The sequence below is a fragment of the Rhea pennata genome, chromosome 2 (genome assembly GCF_028389875.1).
Source record: "Rhea pennata isolate bPtePen1 chromosome 2, bPtePen1.pri, whole genome shotgun sequence".
Classification (NCBI taxonomy): domain Eukaryota; kingdom Metazoa; phylum Chordata; class Aves; order Rheiformes; family Rheidae; genus Rhea; species Rhea pennata.
Window position 1 is genome coordinate 53,414,396 of NC_084664.1, and position 17,846 is coordinate 53,432,241.

General features: G+C 35.5%; 1 protein-coding gene across 5 annotated transcripts in view; it reads left to right on the forward strand.

Annotated features, from left to right (window-relative positions):
• Positions 1 to 17,846, forward strand: part of BBS9 (Bardet-Biedl syndrome 9) — a 308,372-nt gene that overhangs the window by 45,443 nt on the left and 245,083 nt on the right. For all 5 annotated transcript variants that reach the window (XM_062569543.1, XM_062569542.1, XM_062569545.1 and 2 more), the window contains 2 exons: positions 13,055 to 13,236; positions 17,170 to 17,246. In XM_062569543.1, the coding sequence (XP_062425527.1) occupies positions 13,055 to 13,236; positions 17,170 to 17,246 (259 nt within the window). The remainder of the gene's footprint in view (positions 1 to 13,054; positions 13,237 to 17,169; positions 17,247 to 17,846) is intronic.

Sequence of the window (17,846 nt, forward strand, 5' to 3'; positions counted from 1 at the left end):
TTCAACTTTTTAAGTTGAGTTAAGTTAGTAAATAGATTTTCATGATCTGACAGGAGAAAAAAATGTCTTTTTTAGCAAATGCAAACAGTTGAAAAGTCAGGAAATAAAAGTAGACTTTATAGGTTGAAACCAGTAAGCTGGGTTACTTAGTAATCTTTATCTACACTTTAACTCTTTACTGGACTTCAAATCTACTTATGTTTCTGCTCTGAGGAATGACCCATAAAAATATTGTACGTCTCCAGGATTTCACCACTGATCCTATGTGAGTTTTGCTCAGTTTGCAGTCAAAAGAATTGCTAGATTTACTGTTGACTATGGTATAAATTCATGTGCTGATTCTTTTTTGTGTTTGTTATTACTTCTCCGTGTATGATAGCCTAATACTTGATCGTAGCGATCATGCTTGAACTAAACGTTAGTATCATGAACCATCATGCCATTAAGACTGTTCATATAGTAATGCATTTATCAGACACCAATTAAAGACAGCTACTCAAGGGCCATCCATGTTCGCATTTTGAATTATGCTGTTACACAGTAGTGAATAGAGACTTATTTAAAGTAATAAACTAAAAGTTGCATTATGCAGGCTCAGGTGCAGAAGTACTGCAGCTTACTGTATCACTTTAAACCTGTTGATTGAAAATACTATACTAATGTGTGATTTTTGTAATTTGTCAGACAAAATAAAGCAATTTAATAGGTCTAACATTCAAATGTTGCCCTTTTGTAAGTTCTTTTTCTGCTTAACCCTATACCTTTTATGTCTTCATTACCAGTGTTTAGGGAGTATTGGCTGTGTTTATGTGCCTTTCTTTTACCATTACTTACTATTCATTTTGAGAAAGATACAGTGATCTTCACAAGCATAATATTTCCACCAATACTTGTAGAAATAGTAAAGACTCAAAGAGACTATTTGGCTGATGCAGGTACTGAGAATGAACTTTTCTATGCAATCATATTACTGCACATTAGAATTTTTGTACTGTGCCATGTGGTGTTTGCTGTAGGCAGGCTACTGCCCTTTTGTGCCTCTTGGGAATTTCGCAGTTGTGTTGAAGTTGGCCAGGTGCATTACAAGAGAGAATTTTACAATATTTTGAAATGTTTGCAAGTCTAGTTTTGGAGACAATAACTTCTAATTTACTGAAGCAATAATCTCTTGCTGTTATCTAAGTTACAATTTTGCTCCTCCTAGTTGGCAGCTTTTTTTTTTTTTTTTTTTTTTTTGCCTGCAGCTCTTCATTAAAAAAAAAAAAAAAAAAAAAAAGAAAAGCATGTCTAATATAATTTCCAACCTTTTTGGCCTGAATGTAGCATTGCCTTGCTACCTGTCTTTGATTTTCTGTCTCTGTTACCATATTCTACTCCAAGCATGTGACATCTATTCTTTATAATCAGAGATGACCATCTAGGAATACTTACAGATCAAAGCAGAAAACCTTGGGTCGATAGCTTGCTGTGCTACCTTTGAATCAGTATTATTTTTGTTGGCCTTGGCTACCTGAGGACCATATGAGCAACAGTGAGTGCTTACCTTGAACAAACAAACAAGCAAACAAACAAACAAACAAAAAAAAACCCCTTGATTTAAAAAAAACCCTTGATTAAAAAAAAAATCTTGATAAAAAACATCTTGACCTTGTGACGCTGAGAAGTACTCTTCTGATGATTCTAATGACTAGCAGAGATTGTCCTTACACTTGCAGTGGGCTTGAAGCATAAGCCTAGTAATAAGTACTGCTGAACTTCAGAGTGTAGTATGGACACTAGTTGGAGATTTTTATTAGATTTAAAAGCAGCCCCATCCTTACCCTAAAACCGAACAATTATGAATTTTAGAATTATTTGAACATGCCTCATTGAAGATAATCACTGCTTTTGCTTTCTAGAAAAATGTCTAATCCAATAATCCTCTTAGATTATCTGAACTGTTAGTATTATGCTAGTATTATGTAATACTAGAATAATATTAGAGTGATCTAATAAATAGATTTTTGTTTAATGAAATACAAAATGAACGTTCCCTGAAGACTGTTTATTGGCTTCTTAGAACGAAGACTTATTGTCTGTATATGAGAATTAACCTAAGCCTGGAGTTGTTAACATGGAATTGAATTTAACTGGAAAATTATGAAGAAATATTTCAGTTGAATTAAGTATATAAGGTGTAAAAGCATAGTCACATTACAGGGTAGTAGTGGGTGGAGTCAAAGCAAAACCCTTCTCATTCAATTTTTTTTTTAGCTATACAGATGCTGGAAAATACTTTGTTCTTCATTCCAGACCATCTGTTATTCCTTATTATAACTGACATCACCACAGCTACCACAACTGTTAAAGAATCACCATATAAAAATGGCAAACCTTGCATATGAAACCAGCAAAACTTAGCACATATTACATGGTTTTATGGAAAGAAACTGCAGGAATCAAACTTTACAGTTTGCTGAAAGATTTTTCCTTTTTCTGTATAGTAGTGCTGTAATAGAAGCAATGCCAGTTATGACGCACTGTATGAACTGTTCAGTTATATGTGTGTATATATATATATATATATATATATATATATATATAAATTTTTATAGTGCTCTGTAAGAATATGTTGCCTGATCTGAGAAGTTAAACACAGAGGCTTCTAGAATCTTTCTATTTAAACATAGTTGCATTTTAAAGAGAAGTTTATTAGGAAAAAGAAATTGATTACATGAATGTTTTTCATCATTGAATTGCCACTAAGGTTGATAAGAAATAGCAGTACAAAGTATTACCATTTTTTAAGGTCTTTTGAAGAGATTATTTTGATGTGTATAGTTTACACAGCTCCTTCCTCCTCCCCCCCCCACCTTGGTAGGATTCTTATCTTGCAAAAAATACAGATGTGCCAAGTACTGTGTCTGGCACCCAGTCTAATTCATGACTGAGCTTTCTAGCAAGTTAGAAGTTTTAAATGGTGTATATTGTATGGCATTAAGCACATGCCCATATTGCCAATTCTCTTAATTTTATTGCATGTCACTTATTTGCTTTTAAAAAGGCTATTTTTTACAGTCATATGGTTTTGTAAGGGTTTCAGCTTTCTTTAGAAAAACACTTAAAATATTCCTGCCCTCAAGGTTCTAGAGAAAGCCTTAAAAGTGGAAATTCTAAATGCTCAAGAACAACAAAGCAAGTAAGTTTAGTATTTAACATAAAAGGACCTGCTTTTAAACCTAATAGCTTTTTTTTTTTTTTTTTTTTTTTGGGGGGGGGGGGAGGGGGTTGATCTGTGATTTCTTTGTGCTTTTTCATGGTGAGACAGAGTGGAATATACCCATATCAGATTTTGAACTCAATCTTGGAGTTAGATATGGAGCATTAGGCTGGTATTTGTGACTGCATTGTGACACTTGCTCTGCCCATGGAAGTGCTGGACATCTTGACTGAAAGACTGTTACTGTGAACAGTCTATGGCTGTTGACTTTGAATGTCTTGAGTATTATTAACACAAATGAAACTTTTTTCTGTACTAAGATCTGCAAGGTGGGATGTGTATGGAAAGGTGTGAAGATGAGAGCTAGCAGTGCAGAGTGCCAGAGATTCTTGTGAAGATTAGCTTTGTTCTTTACAAGACAGGGTAAAGGGACAGTGATAAGTATTGTTAAAAATAATCATTTATGGACTTTTCCCAGCCTGAAATGCTGGTGACCTTTGAAGTTTGCAGGCACATCCTTGTCATCTGGGTGAGGAGCTGGGTGAAAGAGAGAAATTTTCTGCAGTTCAGTGTTTCTAAAGTTCTCTATCCTGTCCTCCTAGAGTAAATTTTTTGCGGTTCCTTAGATTTTCTAGCCTGTTGTGCCTATGTGTATTGACCTTGGACCTAAAGCTCACAAAACTTAACCTGAAGCTTTGGGAAATATGTGAAATTGATGGGAGGAGTTCAGGTTCCAGAGATTTTGGTGTGAAGGGGGAGTGATATGCTTCTGCCTTCAGTGAAGAGCATTATGATGATACGGTGCACAGACCTAAAAGGTCACAAAAAGCAGAAAGATGAGCAAAACCATATTCAGACTTGATTGGGAAGCTCTAGGGATTCTGCAATAAATTTATATTTGCTGAGAATGGTGATTGTATGGAGTGATGCTGGACGGGTCAGTAGGTAGTGCAAAGAACTGTTGCAGTGTGATGGGTTTAGAGTAATGCAATAGTTACACAAATTGTTACACAAATGTGTAACTTTCTTTGTGTTAAGCTCATGCCTCCTATGGAACGTGACTATAGCAAAGCTCACGAATGATTTCATGAAATGTAGTTTTACAATGCTTAATGGCACATGTCCATAGCTGATTAAGACTGTCTTTAACACGAGACTTGTCATCATGGTTATTCTTGTTATTCTCTTGTAGTTTGCTTGTAGATAGTTGTCTTATTTCCCTCCTGTATTGTCTAATATTAAAGAGCTTATATGTAACAAGCAGTTGAGAATGAGCTTTTGCTGTAACAATAAACTTAATAGTTGAGTATAGATATTGCCAGTACAGCATATTGCATCTCTAACAAATTCTTGGAACCAGAGATGCTAAAGGATCTCCAGCTTGCCTGGAGTAAAATGGACTGGAACTGCTGTCTTGAAGAAGTAGGGGAATTAGAGGGTTAGATGAAGGCTAAACTTTCAAGACCCATGGGTCCTATATTCACAATTTTGTAACTGTAGTGATACCTGTTGCAGTCTTCTGGTATAACTTCTTTAGTCTTTAGAATCTGCAGGATACCTGGCTGCTAGTGTGGAAGTCTGGCCTTAAAACACAGATTTTAGACTTAAGGGGAAAGAGTTGCAAATGAAGAAATAAGGAGTCCTTAACCTAGTTCTAAGAGGGAGTGAGGCATGGAGATGTTTGTGTTAGATGTGTGATAGTTCCTCTTAATTTCTTCCTTGCTGCTAACACTGATACTATCATAAATGAAATTGCAGTCTAAGTTCTCTTGTTACTTGAAGATTTGACTTAAGAGACTGCACTCTTATTTAAAACCATCAGCTTTTCTTATCAGTCTTTATTTTGAATTCACATAATGCAGCTAAGTGTCTTAGCTATGAACTGTGAGTCATGAAATACAATGTGGAGGTTATGAACTTTTCCTAGAATACATTATACTTCAGAACTTTTTACTTTTTTTTTTTTTTTTACCCTAAAGCAAGATTGTGTATTTTTGGCGGCCATCACTTTGAATATTCTGCTTTTATTCTACTTTATGAAAAAAAGATGATCCATCAGAAAAGAATCATTTCATATATGTAATTTGTAGCATGAGTTTAAATTGCTTGTATAGCCTGCTGATATCAGTATGGTTGTCCTCTACCTTAAGGACCCAGAAGAGCGCGTTGTGCATACGAATCTAACACTGCACATACAAACATATCGTTAGCATTTCCTTACATTTAAACCATCGTGCTGTTATACTAATACCGTCAAAAAAAAAAAAAAAAAAAAAAAAAAAAGGCAAAAACAAAAAGAACTCTCTGCTTCATTTAATGTGACATGGTAGCTTTTAGCACTTTCGTATATAAAAGCTTTGCTGTTTGGCCTGCCCATGCAAGCCTCGTTGCGAAAGCATGATGTACTGACCCGCAGGTGGCAGTAGTGATCCTGCAGAAGAAGATTCCTGACCCAGTCTTGTTAGTAGTGTTTTCTAACTTGGCTGGAAAAGTGGAAACAATGTTCGTCTCCATTGCTTTTCTTCCCCCTTGTCATTTGGTGAAAGACCTTTTTATTTTTTGTTTGTTTGTTTGTTTCTGTTGGACAGTGCTTGATCTTTTAGGTGAAGTATCTCTTTTAATCAAGAAACTACAAAAATTAAAGACCATATCTGAAGTTGTCTTTCTGTAGGCACTGATTTGCTGGTATAATGTGTGGTGTCACCATGTAGGGGTACTAAAATCCTGTCGCTAGTGAAAATATTTTCACTCTCAAATAGAGAGTACAGGAGAGGAGTTAGAAGTTTGTGAATCCTGCAGGCGTTCAAAATGGTATAATTCTGGGTTTTATTCTCATTCAGTTCCAACTCGCAGCGGGCTTTTGTGTTTAGAAAAGGGGATGGTCCTTGACCTGTTGTCTTAGGGATAAATTCTGTTTTTTAAACTGAGTTTGTATGGGTTATGATGAAATGATGTTTCATCTCCCTTTTCCTCTCACAGATATTTCATACATCTTTTTACCTGGATTTGTGTCTGGCATTTTGCCAAGATCACCTGTCCAAAATTATCACACAAGTGGAAGATATGAAAACTGCTTTTCTATACAGGAACAGCACAAACTCTTTGCTACATAATGCTATCAATGTTAAATAATTACAATAAAATACTTTATATATTTTATAATATTTTATGTGTTTGCATGCCTTCTTCAGAGTGTGCAAAGAGTGTTAAATACATAATGTAAATAGTCTTAAAGGAATTCCAGCTACTGTAATCAAACAGGTTACTTGTCTTCATTTGTAGTAGTAGAATGGGGAAGTCTTACACGTACAAAAAATGCTATCTCTGCTGCAAAGTTGAGCAGAGAATTTTAAAGAGGAAGCAGCTTTTTAAGGGAGCCTGAGGGAGATCTGTCAATACCCAGATATAGTTAAATGTCAGTGGTAGCTGACACTGAATTCCATCAGGTATATTTCAAATATTCAGCCAAGGATCTGATTTCAGAGAATGTGTCCTATAGCAGATTAAGATGGTCCTTTGACTTAAACTCCTATTACTTCGTATTAGAAAGTTCTTAGAGTTTATTACAACTAGTCTGATCTTCCTTCAGCATTTTGTCAGACACTTCACACAGTTACAACTAAACTGAGGTGGAAATGGTAGTGAGACTTAGAACTGGAATTTCCAAGAGCACTGAAAGTAATCTTAGTTTTGCTGTTGCATACGAATGATGGCTTCACAGGATGATAAAATGAGAATTGATTCAAAATGATTGAACACTATTCAGGCATTAGTTTTCTAATTCAGTTGTTTGTAAATAATACATTATCAACAAGGAACCAAAAATAGTATTGCAGAACACTTTGCTTTCTAAAATTATCGGTATGAAGAATATAAATTAAGAAGACTGCATTTGAAATTCAGAAGGAAAGGTTTTTTCTATTATTACAAATATGAATAGTTAAAACAATAAGTAGTGTCAATAACCAAACCTATGGAATAATGCCTTGGTTTGTCTTTTAAGTAGAAGTTGAGAGGTTGAATCTGTAATTCAAAATCAATTTTTGAGTGATCGATTTGGTATAACTGGAAACATGCAAAGCATTTTAATTTGTTCAAGAATTATGTTGTGAGCAATTTGTTTAGTAAGAGAAGACCTACAGAAAGGATATACTGTTATTATTATTCAAATCCAATAATAGTTAGATTTTCAAATTATTACCATATGTGTGTAGGAGTTGCTTTGTACTGTAAAGTTATTTTAGATACCAGAATAATTTGTTTCATACTTTGAGTTCCTCTCTGTTAAAGTGTCCCTTTAGATTTGCTATTACTTTGACTATTGTGTGATATATAATAAAAAAAATAGTTTACAATAAAAGAAATTTAACAAGTAATTGAAATTGCAGATTGTGTGCAAAATACGCCAAATGAAGTAATGGTATTTGCAGGGATATTGTATGAGTGCAGTAGCTGTAGGGAAACTATTATAAAACTGTTAAATACACACGCTCTTCCCCTGTCATCTTTAACTACTGTTATAAAAGCCTGAGAAAATAAAGCAATCTAACTAGATGACAAACATTCCAACAGATAAATGAATATACTATATATCAGGTGTTACAACTTGTTGCCTGTATTTCTCTTATGGTTTGTGTTGACCTACAAATCCAGGGACAGAATTAAGGAAAGGAAAAATCGGGAAAAAGCTGTTCTATATTCCTATGTGTTTCATGTTGAACAGTCCTTTTCTTTAGGATGCAGCAGAATAGTAGCTGGAGCAAAGGCAAAGTACCATTAGTTACACTGCTTTCCTGAAACAATAGTTTTGTCTCTGAGCCACAGCAGATTTGAAGGACATCAGTGCTCAAAGGAAAGTTGATCAAAATGACAAGTTTATTTTAAGGCAGACTTTTTGATGTACATTCTATAATCCAAACTTTTTGCTGACATAAACTCCAGATTTCTTAGGAGAGATTCATTTGGATAGGCAAATCACCTCATTGATTTCAGTGGGGTTTGATAGGCTGATTATCTGTAGATGACTGCCAGCTTAAAGATGCATAGGGAGGGCTGCAATTTTTGAATGCACCACATTTAGGTGCCTTATCATCATAGATTTGTGCCTAACAGTGTGTAGCTGTATTTCTTCATATCTTTTGATTCACATTCAGATCTCCTCATGGATCCTTCCTTCTTAGCTTAACAGATTCGTATCCTCAGGAAAGAAATTTAAAGGTGGTCCAGCTGGAAAATTTGAGAAATTGTCTTATGTTCAGATGTCTTTTTTTTTTTTTTTCTTTCAGTTGTGGAACAAGTTTATGATGCAATTCTCCTGTTCTCTCATTTTTCTTCTTTCTTTTCTATTTCAGTAACTTTGACATTACTTGTACCTAAATAGTAATTCATGTTCTCTTAATTTTCTTTCAATTTACAAGACTATGTACTTGGTAGCATGGTAGCTTCGACTACTAGAATTTGTTTCTGTAGTCTCCTTTTTTTTAAGACTTCCCTGCAGCCATGGCCACTGTGGCAAACTTTTTTTGCAAATACCAGGCAGACATTGAGCAAGGTCCTACCTGTAAGGTGTAATTTGCAAACCTTGCCAAAACTGAGTGATGCCTCCAGTATTTACAACAGTCTGTCTCCTTGTATTAGCACACATATCTGAAGATGAGGCCAAGGTATTTGGTCCACATGCCATCCTAGAATACTGTAAATGCAGCACGGATGTGTGTTGTATGGAGCCTTTTTGGCATATAGAGGAAGGAAAAACAGGAAGAATGGAGACCTGTCTGGCCAGTTTGGCATAAAATTCCAACAACAGGCCCAGGCCTGAGCAAGGAAACCAACTATAGCCTGCAACAAATATTTAAGTGGTTAGAGGAACCAAACTCCCACTTGGTCCTGCTTATTCTCATCTTGAATTAGGAGTTCTGAATTTGTCAGAGATCATGTATGCAAACCCCAAAGCTTACAGGTGGCAAGTAGGCCATCACCTTCATAGTATAGCTGTTAGCACAGGTACTGGTTATATAAGTTGCAAAGCAGTATTAGCAGTCTTCTGCTTTGTTTTCTTCTTAAAGTGTATTTTTGGGAGAGACTTACTCAAAATGCACAGCTCTAGAGCATTTTTGACTTGCAGAAAAACTTGTTAATTCTGTAGAAAACTTTTCACTAGTGTCAGTAAGAGTAGTTGTGTTACACCTGACAAGCTTCACTCCTTCCGGGAAACAGACATGCATTTCTGGTGGCAGTGGAATGGGAATTAACATTTCTGGCCACTAGCACTGCCACTAAGAAATGGGACTAGAGTCATAAAACTGAGAAAGGATCTTTTATTAAACCTCATTTCAGAGGCTGTCAGTTCACAGGAAACAGCCATGATAGCTTGTGTCCAGCCAAACTGGACAAAAGGCTCCATTTTTATTAACCTACCTTATAAAGGGATAGATGAGAAATTTTTGTTTAGTACAACCCTTGCTTTAAAATTAGGGTTATTCATACAGTGATGATTTATTCCTGGTTAAGGCATGGAGGTACTTTCTAGGATTCCTAGAGATCTCTGGCCAGTAATTTCAGAGTTGATATATTTGCACCATTCTTCTACTTAGTTGCATGGACTTTTTTAGTAAGGTAAACCACATTCTTCTTTCCTTCTTCTCCCTACTGCATCTTCTGCCATAAACAGAAGGGAAAATGCTGAGTCTACCGCCCTCCCCCCAAAAAATTTTATGCATCTTTTCCTGAGTAGGATGCCAATGGCTTCTAATGAACTTAAAAGTAACAAAAACATCTTTATTTAATCCATGTTTTCCAGTAAATGCTCAAATTCCTTTGAGGATATTGTAAGATCTAAGTGAGGATTACTGACTGAAACCCCAGTGTTAAATTAAAATGTCTTATTAGGTAGAAAATTAGATTTTAAGTTTGAGACAACTTAAATAACAGTATTGACTTTACCAAGAAAAGAGGATCTCAACTTCAGAAGAGATCTTGCTTCTAAAACAGGCTCCAGGGGAGAAAAAGTTAAGAATCAAAGAATTTCAAAGCTTCGGACAATTGAAAACCCATCATTTTTAAGGAAGACTTTCTTTGGAAATAAGAAAATGGTTTCTGGTTAACATCTATTGTCCATAGGGTAGAGCGTGCTACAGCTGGTCAAAGATTTCTTACTTTATAGTTTTAAGGAAGTCATGTTTAATGTGAATGGGTAATTTTCCTAAAGAAATATCTTGTGTATCTACCCTTAAAGGTGAAATGCTGTTTTGGAGAACATCACGTACAAATCAGTATCTGAGCTAGACGACAGATCTTCTGTCTTGATCAAATTTGTAGTCTAATATCAAGTATATTTAGGGAAGAGCTGTAAAGCTGGCTGAAAATTTAGAGCAGAATCTTGAAGAGAAACTAGACAAATTATCTCCAAATAACCAACCTAAAATATCATTCACCTTGCTCTCCCACAAAAAAAGGTCTTTGCAAGTAAAAGATCTTAGTTGCCATACAAGATTCATTCTGATAGGATGTTTGAACATGTGGCTTGACTAGAGAAGTCAAGGTAAAGTAAGAATTTGCTGCCTCTAAAAGGGGAATAGTATTGCTCTCCCCAATTCCAGTTCTGACTGTGCATGCCTGCACTTTCCTTTGCATTTACTCTGGTGCAAATCTGACCTTTTGAAGACCTAATTTAGTGCTCTGAACTACAAGAAGAAAAGTTAGGAATAGTTTTCTGTGGGTTTAGTTAGGTAAACTGGCTCTCTGAGGAAAGGCATGACTGCCAGAGCCAGTGGAAAGGAACAGTCTCATCTGTAGATCACATCATGTCCCTCTGTGTGCTGATGGCAAGCTCTGTTGTCACTTTAGAATTCTGCTTATTTATCATGAAGAAAGTTTTTTGTTGTACAGATAGGATTTAGAAGGTAATTTACTTTAGTGTGCTTTACTTGTGGATAGCTCTATTAACAATGTGTATGAATCAGAGCCATTTTCCTGCTACCATCCTGGAACAAAGGTCACAGCATAGGCACACTGATTTCTCTCAGTTCGGTGTGCTGTACAGGATTATGACCAGTGCTGGTTGCTGCATGAATAGATGCAAGAAACTAGGTAATGAGGAATTTTGGTGCTGAGAGACACAGCATCGTATTGCAGTTTGCCGAGTTCTTGCAGTGAATGTTGTTATCCATTTGCAAATGGGGAAGTAGCTGGAAGCTTTTCCATGGCAATAGGAATAGACTCCTCAAAAGAGAGGACTCCTTCTGTTTAAGAAAAGGTTATGTAATAGATAAGGGGAGAGAGATTTCTCTGCTATGTGTAATCTGTTCCACAAGATGCTATAAACTTGCATTTTCATCTCCAGAGAAAGACTAAGAATACTTATTGTCTAAAAAGATAAATTTTGGTTTCCATATATACATAACTCAACCAGGAAATTTAGGTCATTCATTCAGTAAAAACATCCTTATGTAGAAAGAGAAAGCTCAAAATCATCCGCAGCAACTGCTTATTTTACTTGTACAGTATTCTTCTGAATAGAGTCCTTATTTCTATGGTTATATGGATACCACAGACTGGTTGAGGCTGGAAGAGACCTCTGGATATCATCTAGTCCGTATAGCACAAACATTTATATAATACAATATCTTACTTATGGCTAATTAGTCAGACAGTGTATTAGACCTTTGCGTTAAAATCAAGTTTTATGTCTTGGAATTGGTTAAAAAGGTCTTTCAGTATGGCTTTACCTTATTTAATAATAGTTGTATTTTACACAGAGGGAGTTTTGCTGTAAGACATTCTAAGTATGGAATAAGAACATGTTACTGGCCTGAATATGTTGTCCCTTTGTGATTATGAAAATAATTATAAACTTTTAAATTAATTAAATCATTTAAAAAAATAGAAGAAAAGTTAGCTTTCTGCTAGCTTACACTAACAACTATGCTAGCCTCCCTTTAGTGTTCAGTTCGTCTTCTGATTCTGGATGACCTTCAGGTTAAGTAAAATGTTGGCAGTGCTCACCCAGTTGTCTCATAATCTGTGAAAATACCTTTCTAAAGTGTTGTGTGTGCATGTACATGATCAGATAAACAAAATATGAGTCAGATTTTGTTGGAGGAAGATCAACCAAGTACTGTTCCTGGAGAGAAAAGTGTTATGGATTAGGGCATAGCTAATGAAGCGTTAATTTGTATTGATGTAGAGCAATCTAAGGGAATCGTCTTGATTCACGTCTCTTCAGAAAGGTATTGCAGGGAAGAGCCAGCCAGGGTTTGAAGCCAGTACGTTACCTGCAGCAGCAGTCAAAGAATAAGCGGTACTGCTGATACCATCAGAGTCCTTCCTGCTGTCTTCACTGTGAACGTTCTTTCCATTTGATTAGTGATTTATTCTAATGCATCTTTTCTCTTCCCTTATTTTGATTTCTGTTTAGCTAATTTGTCTTTCTGCTTACCAACATGAATATCTATACTTCAAAAAAATTTAAGTAACAATTTGTCAGTAAAATGGTTACGACAATTGTACTGTCTATTCTGCTTGTTTATTCTAGTCGTCTGGTCTTATTGCCTGTCTTGTTAATACAGATTCTGAGTTATTTGGATATAATTATTTTGTCTTAGTAATCTGTCTAACACAGATTGCTCCTTAGATGTGATTGAAATAAGCAAGACTAATGTTCATAAACGCATGTGTATCAGAGAATAAATATTTTTGTTTTCTTTTGATCAAATAATCTCATAAAATTCTATTTCTGGAGTTATGTTATGCTTGTAGATAGATCAATAGAAGCAGCATAAAAATTCAGTGTTATAGTTGCTTATATGATTCTTTCCCATTTCTTAACAAGCTTTCTTTATTTATTTTTTAATGCAGAGGTCTGAGAGGCGTTATAGTTACTCTGAGTGACAGTGGGCATCTTCAGTGTTCCTACCTTGGAACTGATCCGTCACTGTTCCAGGCTCCTCAGATTGAATCTAGGGAAATAAACTATGAAGAACTTGATGCTGAAATGAAACAGCTTCAGAAAATCATCAGGGAAGCTGCAAAAACCCAAGGTATACTCCTCCCTTTTCTATAGTTGTACATACTTCTAACTGCCTGGCTCTCATTTAGCCCCTGAAGCTTTACACTTAATTGTATTTTACATTTCTATAGGAAGTTTCAATTAAAAAAAAAATCACTTTCTCCTGATGACAAGCATAGAAACTGAATCATAGACTACATGGCTCTTGGATACACAGTGTGTGTTTATTTTCATTATGCCTGTTAGAACTCGTAAGATATTTATGTCAGGCTGCAGAGAATTCTTATTAGTGCTAGGATTCAGAGAGAAATGGCAGGCAAAGGAAGGGAAGAAAATTTCCATAATTTCATGCACACAGTCAAATATACTTTTCAGACTTCAGAAAGTGCAAAAGTGTTGCCAAATTCTATTTTTTATTACAAATGGCTTCTTAAATGTCATTCAATTTACAATGAGTGAATTGTGTTGAAGGAACTGTTCTGTTACCTCTTTCAGAAGCAGTTATATTTGAACATGGCAAGAGATAGGAAAAGTATTGCACAGAATAGCTGATCATGTTAAACTCTGGAAATTACACACGTTGCTAAAAACTTATATTGCACTTGTTCAAATAATGGCACAGTGTTACCACAAAAATCCTTCAAAGATTGTGTTTTTGTAACTTGAGTTTTCAAACCGTACATCTGTCTTGCATTGGGAATCGGAAGCAGATCATTTTAAAGGAAGCTGGAAAAAAGATCTTAGACAAGTAGAAACTACCAGTTAAAATCTTTTCTTGGAGATAGCTAGCACATTCTCTAAATGTATATTAAAAGATATATAGTTATTTGTGTGAAAATGGGAGCTAAAAAGCACACAGTTGAAATCTCTAGAAAAGAGTAGTTTGTTATCAGCATTCATTAACTCGATTCTCCAAGTCAAAGATTTCTTCTCTATAATTACATGTAACTTTTTCCATTATTTTTTTGATATACTAGTATCAGGTTTTTTTACTTTAACAAATACAGTAATTGGTTATTTGAACATGCACACATATCTAAATTGCTTTTACCATAATCTTTATTACAAGTATTTGAACATTTTGTCTGGCTATCATAACCTACGGGAAGAAAAGCATGATGGAGGGAATAAATGAAATTGTGAACAGCTTTTCTATAACTTGCATTTTGATACGTTGTGCCAAATAAATAAATATGGAGGGAGAGAAGGTGGAGTGGGGGGGGGGGAAGGTGGGAGAGGGGGGAAAAGGATGGGAGAGAGGTGGCAGAGTGGGGTGGAGAGATGGAGGGGGGAGAGGGGGAGAAGAAGGGAGCAGAGGAGGCAGAGAGGAGAAAGAGAGGGAAAGGAAGAGAGGAGAAGACCAGGGAGAGAGGGGAGCATAGGGAGGTGGAAAAGGGGCAGAGAGAAGAGATGAGGAGAGAAGGAGGAGGGAGAGAGATGGAGGGGGGGAGAGAGGGAGAGGGAGGGAGAGGAAAGAGGGAGGGAGAAGTGTGAGAGTGAGGGGAGGAGAGGGAGAAGCAAAGGAGAGAGGGGGAAGACTGAAGGAGGAGAGAAGGAAGGTGAGGGGGAGAGGAGGAATGAGAGGGAGAAAGGGGAGCAAGGGAGGGAGGAGAGGGAGAAAAGAAGGGTGGAGGCAGAGAGAGGGAGTGAGGGGGGAGAGAGGGAGGGGGAAGGTGATGGAGAAGGGGGAGAGGGAAAAGGGAGGAGAAAGAAAAACTCTCCTTTATAACTTCTCTTTTTTCTTTTTTTAAAAAAGAAACTGTTGTGAGATTGCCACATTTATTGTGAATATTGCTGTCTTTTTCCTCTTTTTCCCCTGTTAATTTTTTCTTCCTTATAATCTTTCTAAGCTGATCGAAGGTGTCACAGGAATTTTTTCACATGAGATCTTACCAATGTTCTTTTTTTTGGAGAGGTGCTCTAAAGAGGTCTTGCTTAATTTTTCTTGGATGTAAACCAGAAAACTTTTATTGCAACCGAATATGAAAAATGCTATGAAAATGGCTTTTAATTTGTGATGTTTTGCCTTTATCTAATTTTGGCTTTTTTCAGATCTTTAGCTGAGTCCTAAAGTAACTGTTAATCATGGATAGTTGAATACAAACACTTTTGAACACAGGTCACCATTCAGTTACTTTAAATGTGGTGTTTAAATTGAACCATTGATTTTTCTGTCTTGTGTATTCATATGTGTGCAGTTAGATCTTGGGTTGTTCTAAAACTCATCTGCCCTTGTATGGAATTAATTTTTCTTTGTTTCATTTTGACTTCCAAAAATGGCAAGTTTTTAGAATTAGATCATCATATAAAAAGTGTAGAGTGGTTATTTCCATAAATATGTTTTGTCTTTCTGTCCAGTGCTGACCATTAAACTGTTGAACTTTAGTTGCTTTATATTTTTTTGCATAGAAGGATTTATACTATAAACTGATGTAATATTTTAAAACCTTTTTTAACTGTTATATTAACTTGAGTCTAATGTTACTTGCATCAGTCCGGATAACATAACTGATTAAACATGGGTGCTTTAGTGTAGTTTAATAGTTAAAAGAAAAAAAAAAAAAAAAAAAAAGACAGTGCCTGTATGTGACTCTGTCCTAGTCCTAATAGAAAAACGACTGTGTGGCAGACCTTGTATCACAGTTGGCTTGAAGAAACAACCTGAAGAAAAAAGATTAAATACGGTTAGAAAAAATAGGTCTTTTCTTATTCGTGCCGGTGGAATGGATTGTGCTAGTTGCATGCAGTTGGCAAAACCAGTTGTGCGCGTTTGGTTGTGACAGTATGAGACAGGCTTAGGCTTCTTTAGTAGGTGATACTGGAGGCAGAGTGATTTGGTTTTGCTTCTTTTTTTTTTTTTTTTTTTTTTTTTTTCTTGTAATGGGAGGCAGTTTCTCTGACCACAAGAAAATGAAAAGAAAACTTGTTCTCCTTCTTTTCATCAGAATCCTTAAATCCCTATCTCTGTTGTTAGGAGGAGACATAATGTGCTACCTACTAGTTCTGAGGTCATCTTTAGTACTCTAGCTGTAATAAAATTCCTGTAGCTTTCTGGATGAACTCACTTGCTCTAATTATTCAGTTGATATGTTAATTTCCCAGTCACTTTGAGCATTTAATGTTTGTTACTTTAGGGACTAAAAGTTGGTTGTCCCCCCCCCCCAACACTTTTAATATTAAAAGAAATAAAAGTACTTTTGAGAAAGACACAAATGCTTTAAAGAGTTAGGAGCTTCCCCTCCCCCCCAACCCCCCCCCCAGAAAAGATCTTGTAGTTCCTCATGATATTTAAATGCCTTGATTTAACCCTTACAACTTTTTTACATGTGTGAATCTGCATCGGGTTTTAAATCTTGGATATGAAACAGTTGGTAGCATTCTTTACCTTGTATGTAGATGTTCCTGGGAATCACCATATTGCAACCAAATTCCATATAGAATTCTGTATGTAAAACCTTATTAAACTTTTCCACGCAAAGGAATTTCTAAAATATATTCTAATTATGTTACAATACTGGGCACAGAATATTTGTCTAATGTATTCATTATCAATTATTTAGATGAAAGTGTGCCATGAAAGATGTGTGCCATGTGTTTTGGAAGTGGAGTTGCATTTGTTATGGGTGTATTAGTGAATATATGTTATGAAAGAAGTTTTAAAATTCCTTATAGTCTTTCTGGAATCCTTGAAGAACATGAGTAGTGGCTGTAAAATCCCATTATGAAATGCATCTAAATACTTTATCACCTGTAAGACAGAAATACAGACTGGAATCCAAGTTTAAGTTGCAAAATTGAAAGACTTTGTTTAAAAATACAGACATTACTGTTTTTCCCTTTAGTAGCTATAATGATATTAATGATACAAAATTCTGCTAAATTTGATGCTATTGAAATCATTTGATTTTTAGAAATGTAATTGAACATTTGTTAAAGGAGAACTGATTTGTTTTTTCTCTTCCAGATATTTTGCCCAAATCTGAAAGACAGAGAGATCTAATTGTCATTGCAGAAGTTTTACCTGAGTTGGATGCAGAATCTGTATGTACTTTTATAAAAAGAAAATTTTTACAATAGTGATGACAAATAATTCAGATCCTTGAGAATGGAAATTAGAAATAAATTGAAAATAAGTCAATAACTACAGTTATTTATGTAGGAGTTTAGATATTTAGAACACTCTACAACACTAACACATAAAAGTTCACAGCTGCATGTGAATGAGAGTAGATGTAAGCTGTTCCATTTTTTTAGATCTTAAAACAGAAAATAAATGGGTGTTTTTGTAGGAGAAAAGTACATTTCAGAGCTGGCTCATATTTTAAAATTTAATAACTTGCCATGCACAAGCAAACACTTGCTGTTTTGAAAGAGTTTTTTTCTCCTCTGTGTTTTGTATGAATAACATCTAAGGCTTTTTTTCTTGCCGTTTTGGGTAACAATCTTCTGCTATTTCTTGAAGAGTTTTTTTTTTTTTTTTTTTTTTCAATTGTTGAAATATACATCAGGAAAATTTGAAAGTTTATGCTGTAGGAACATTGATTTCATACACGAGTAAATAGTGATTGATCAGAGAGGATCTATAATACAGTGCGTGCATTCTTACTGAATAAAGTAGTATTGAGCACTTCTGTCTGCAGT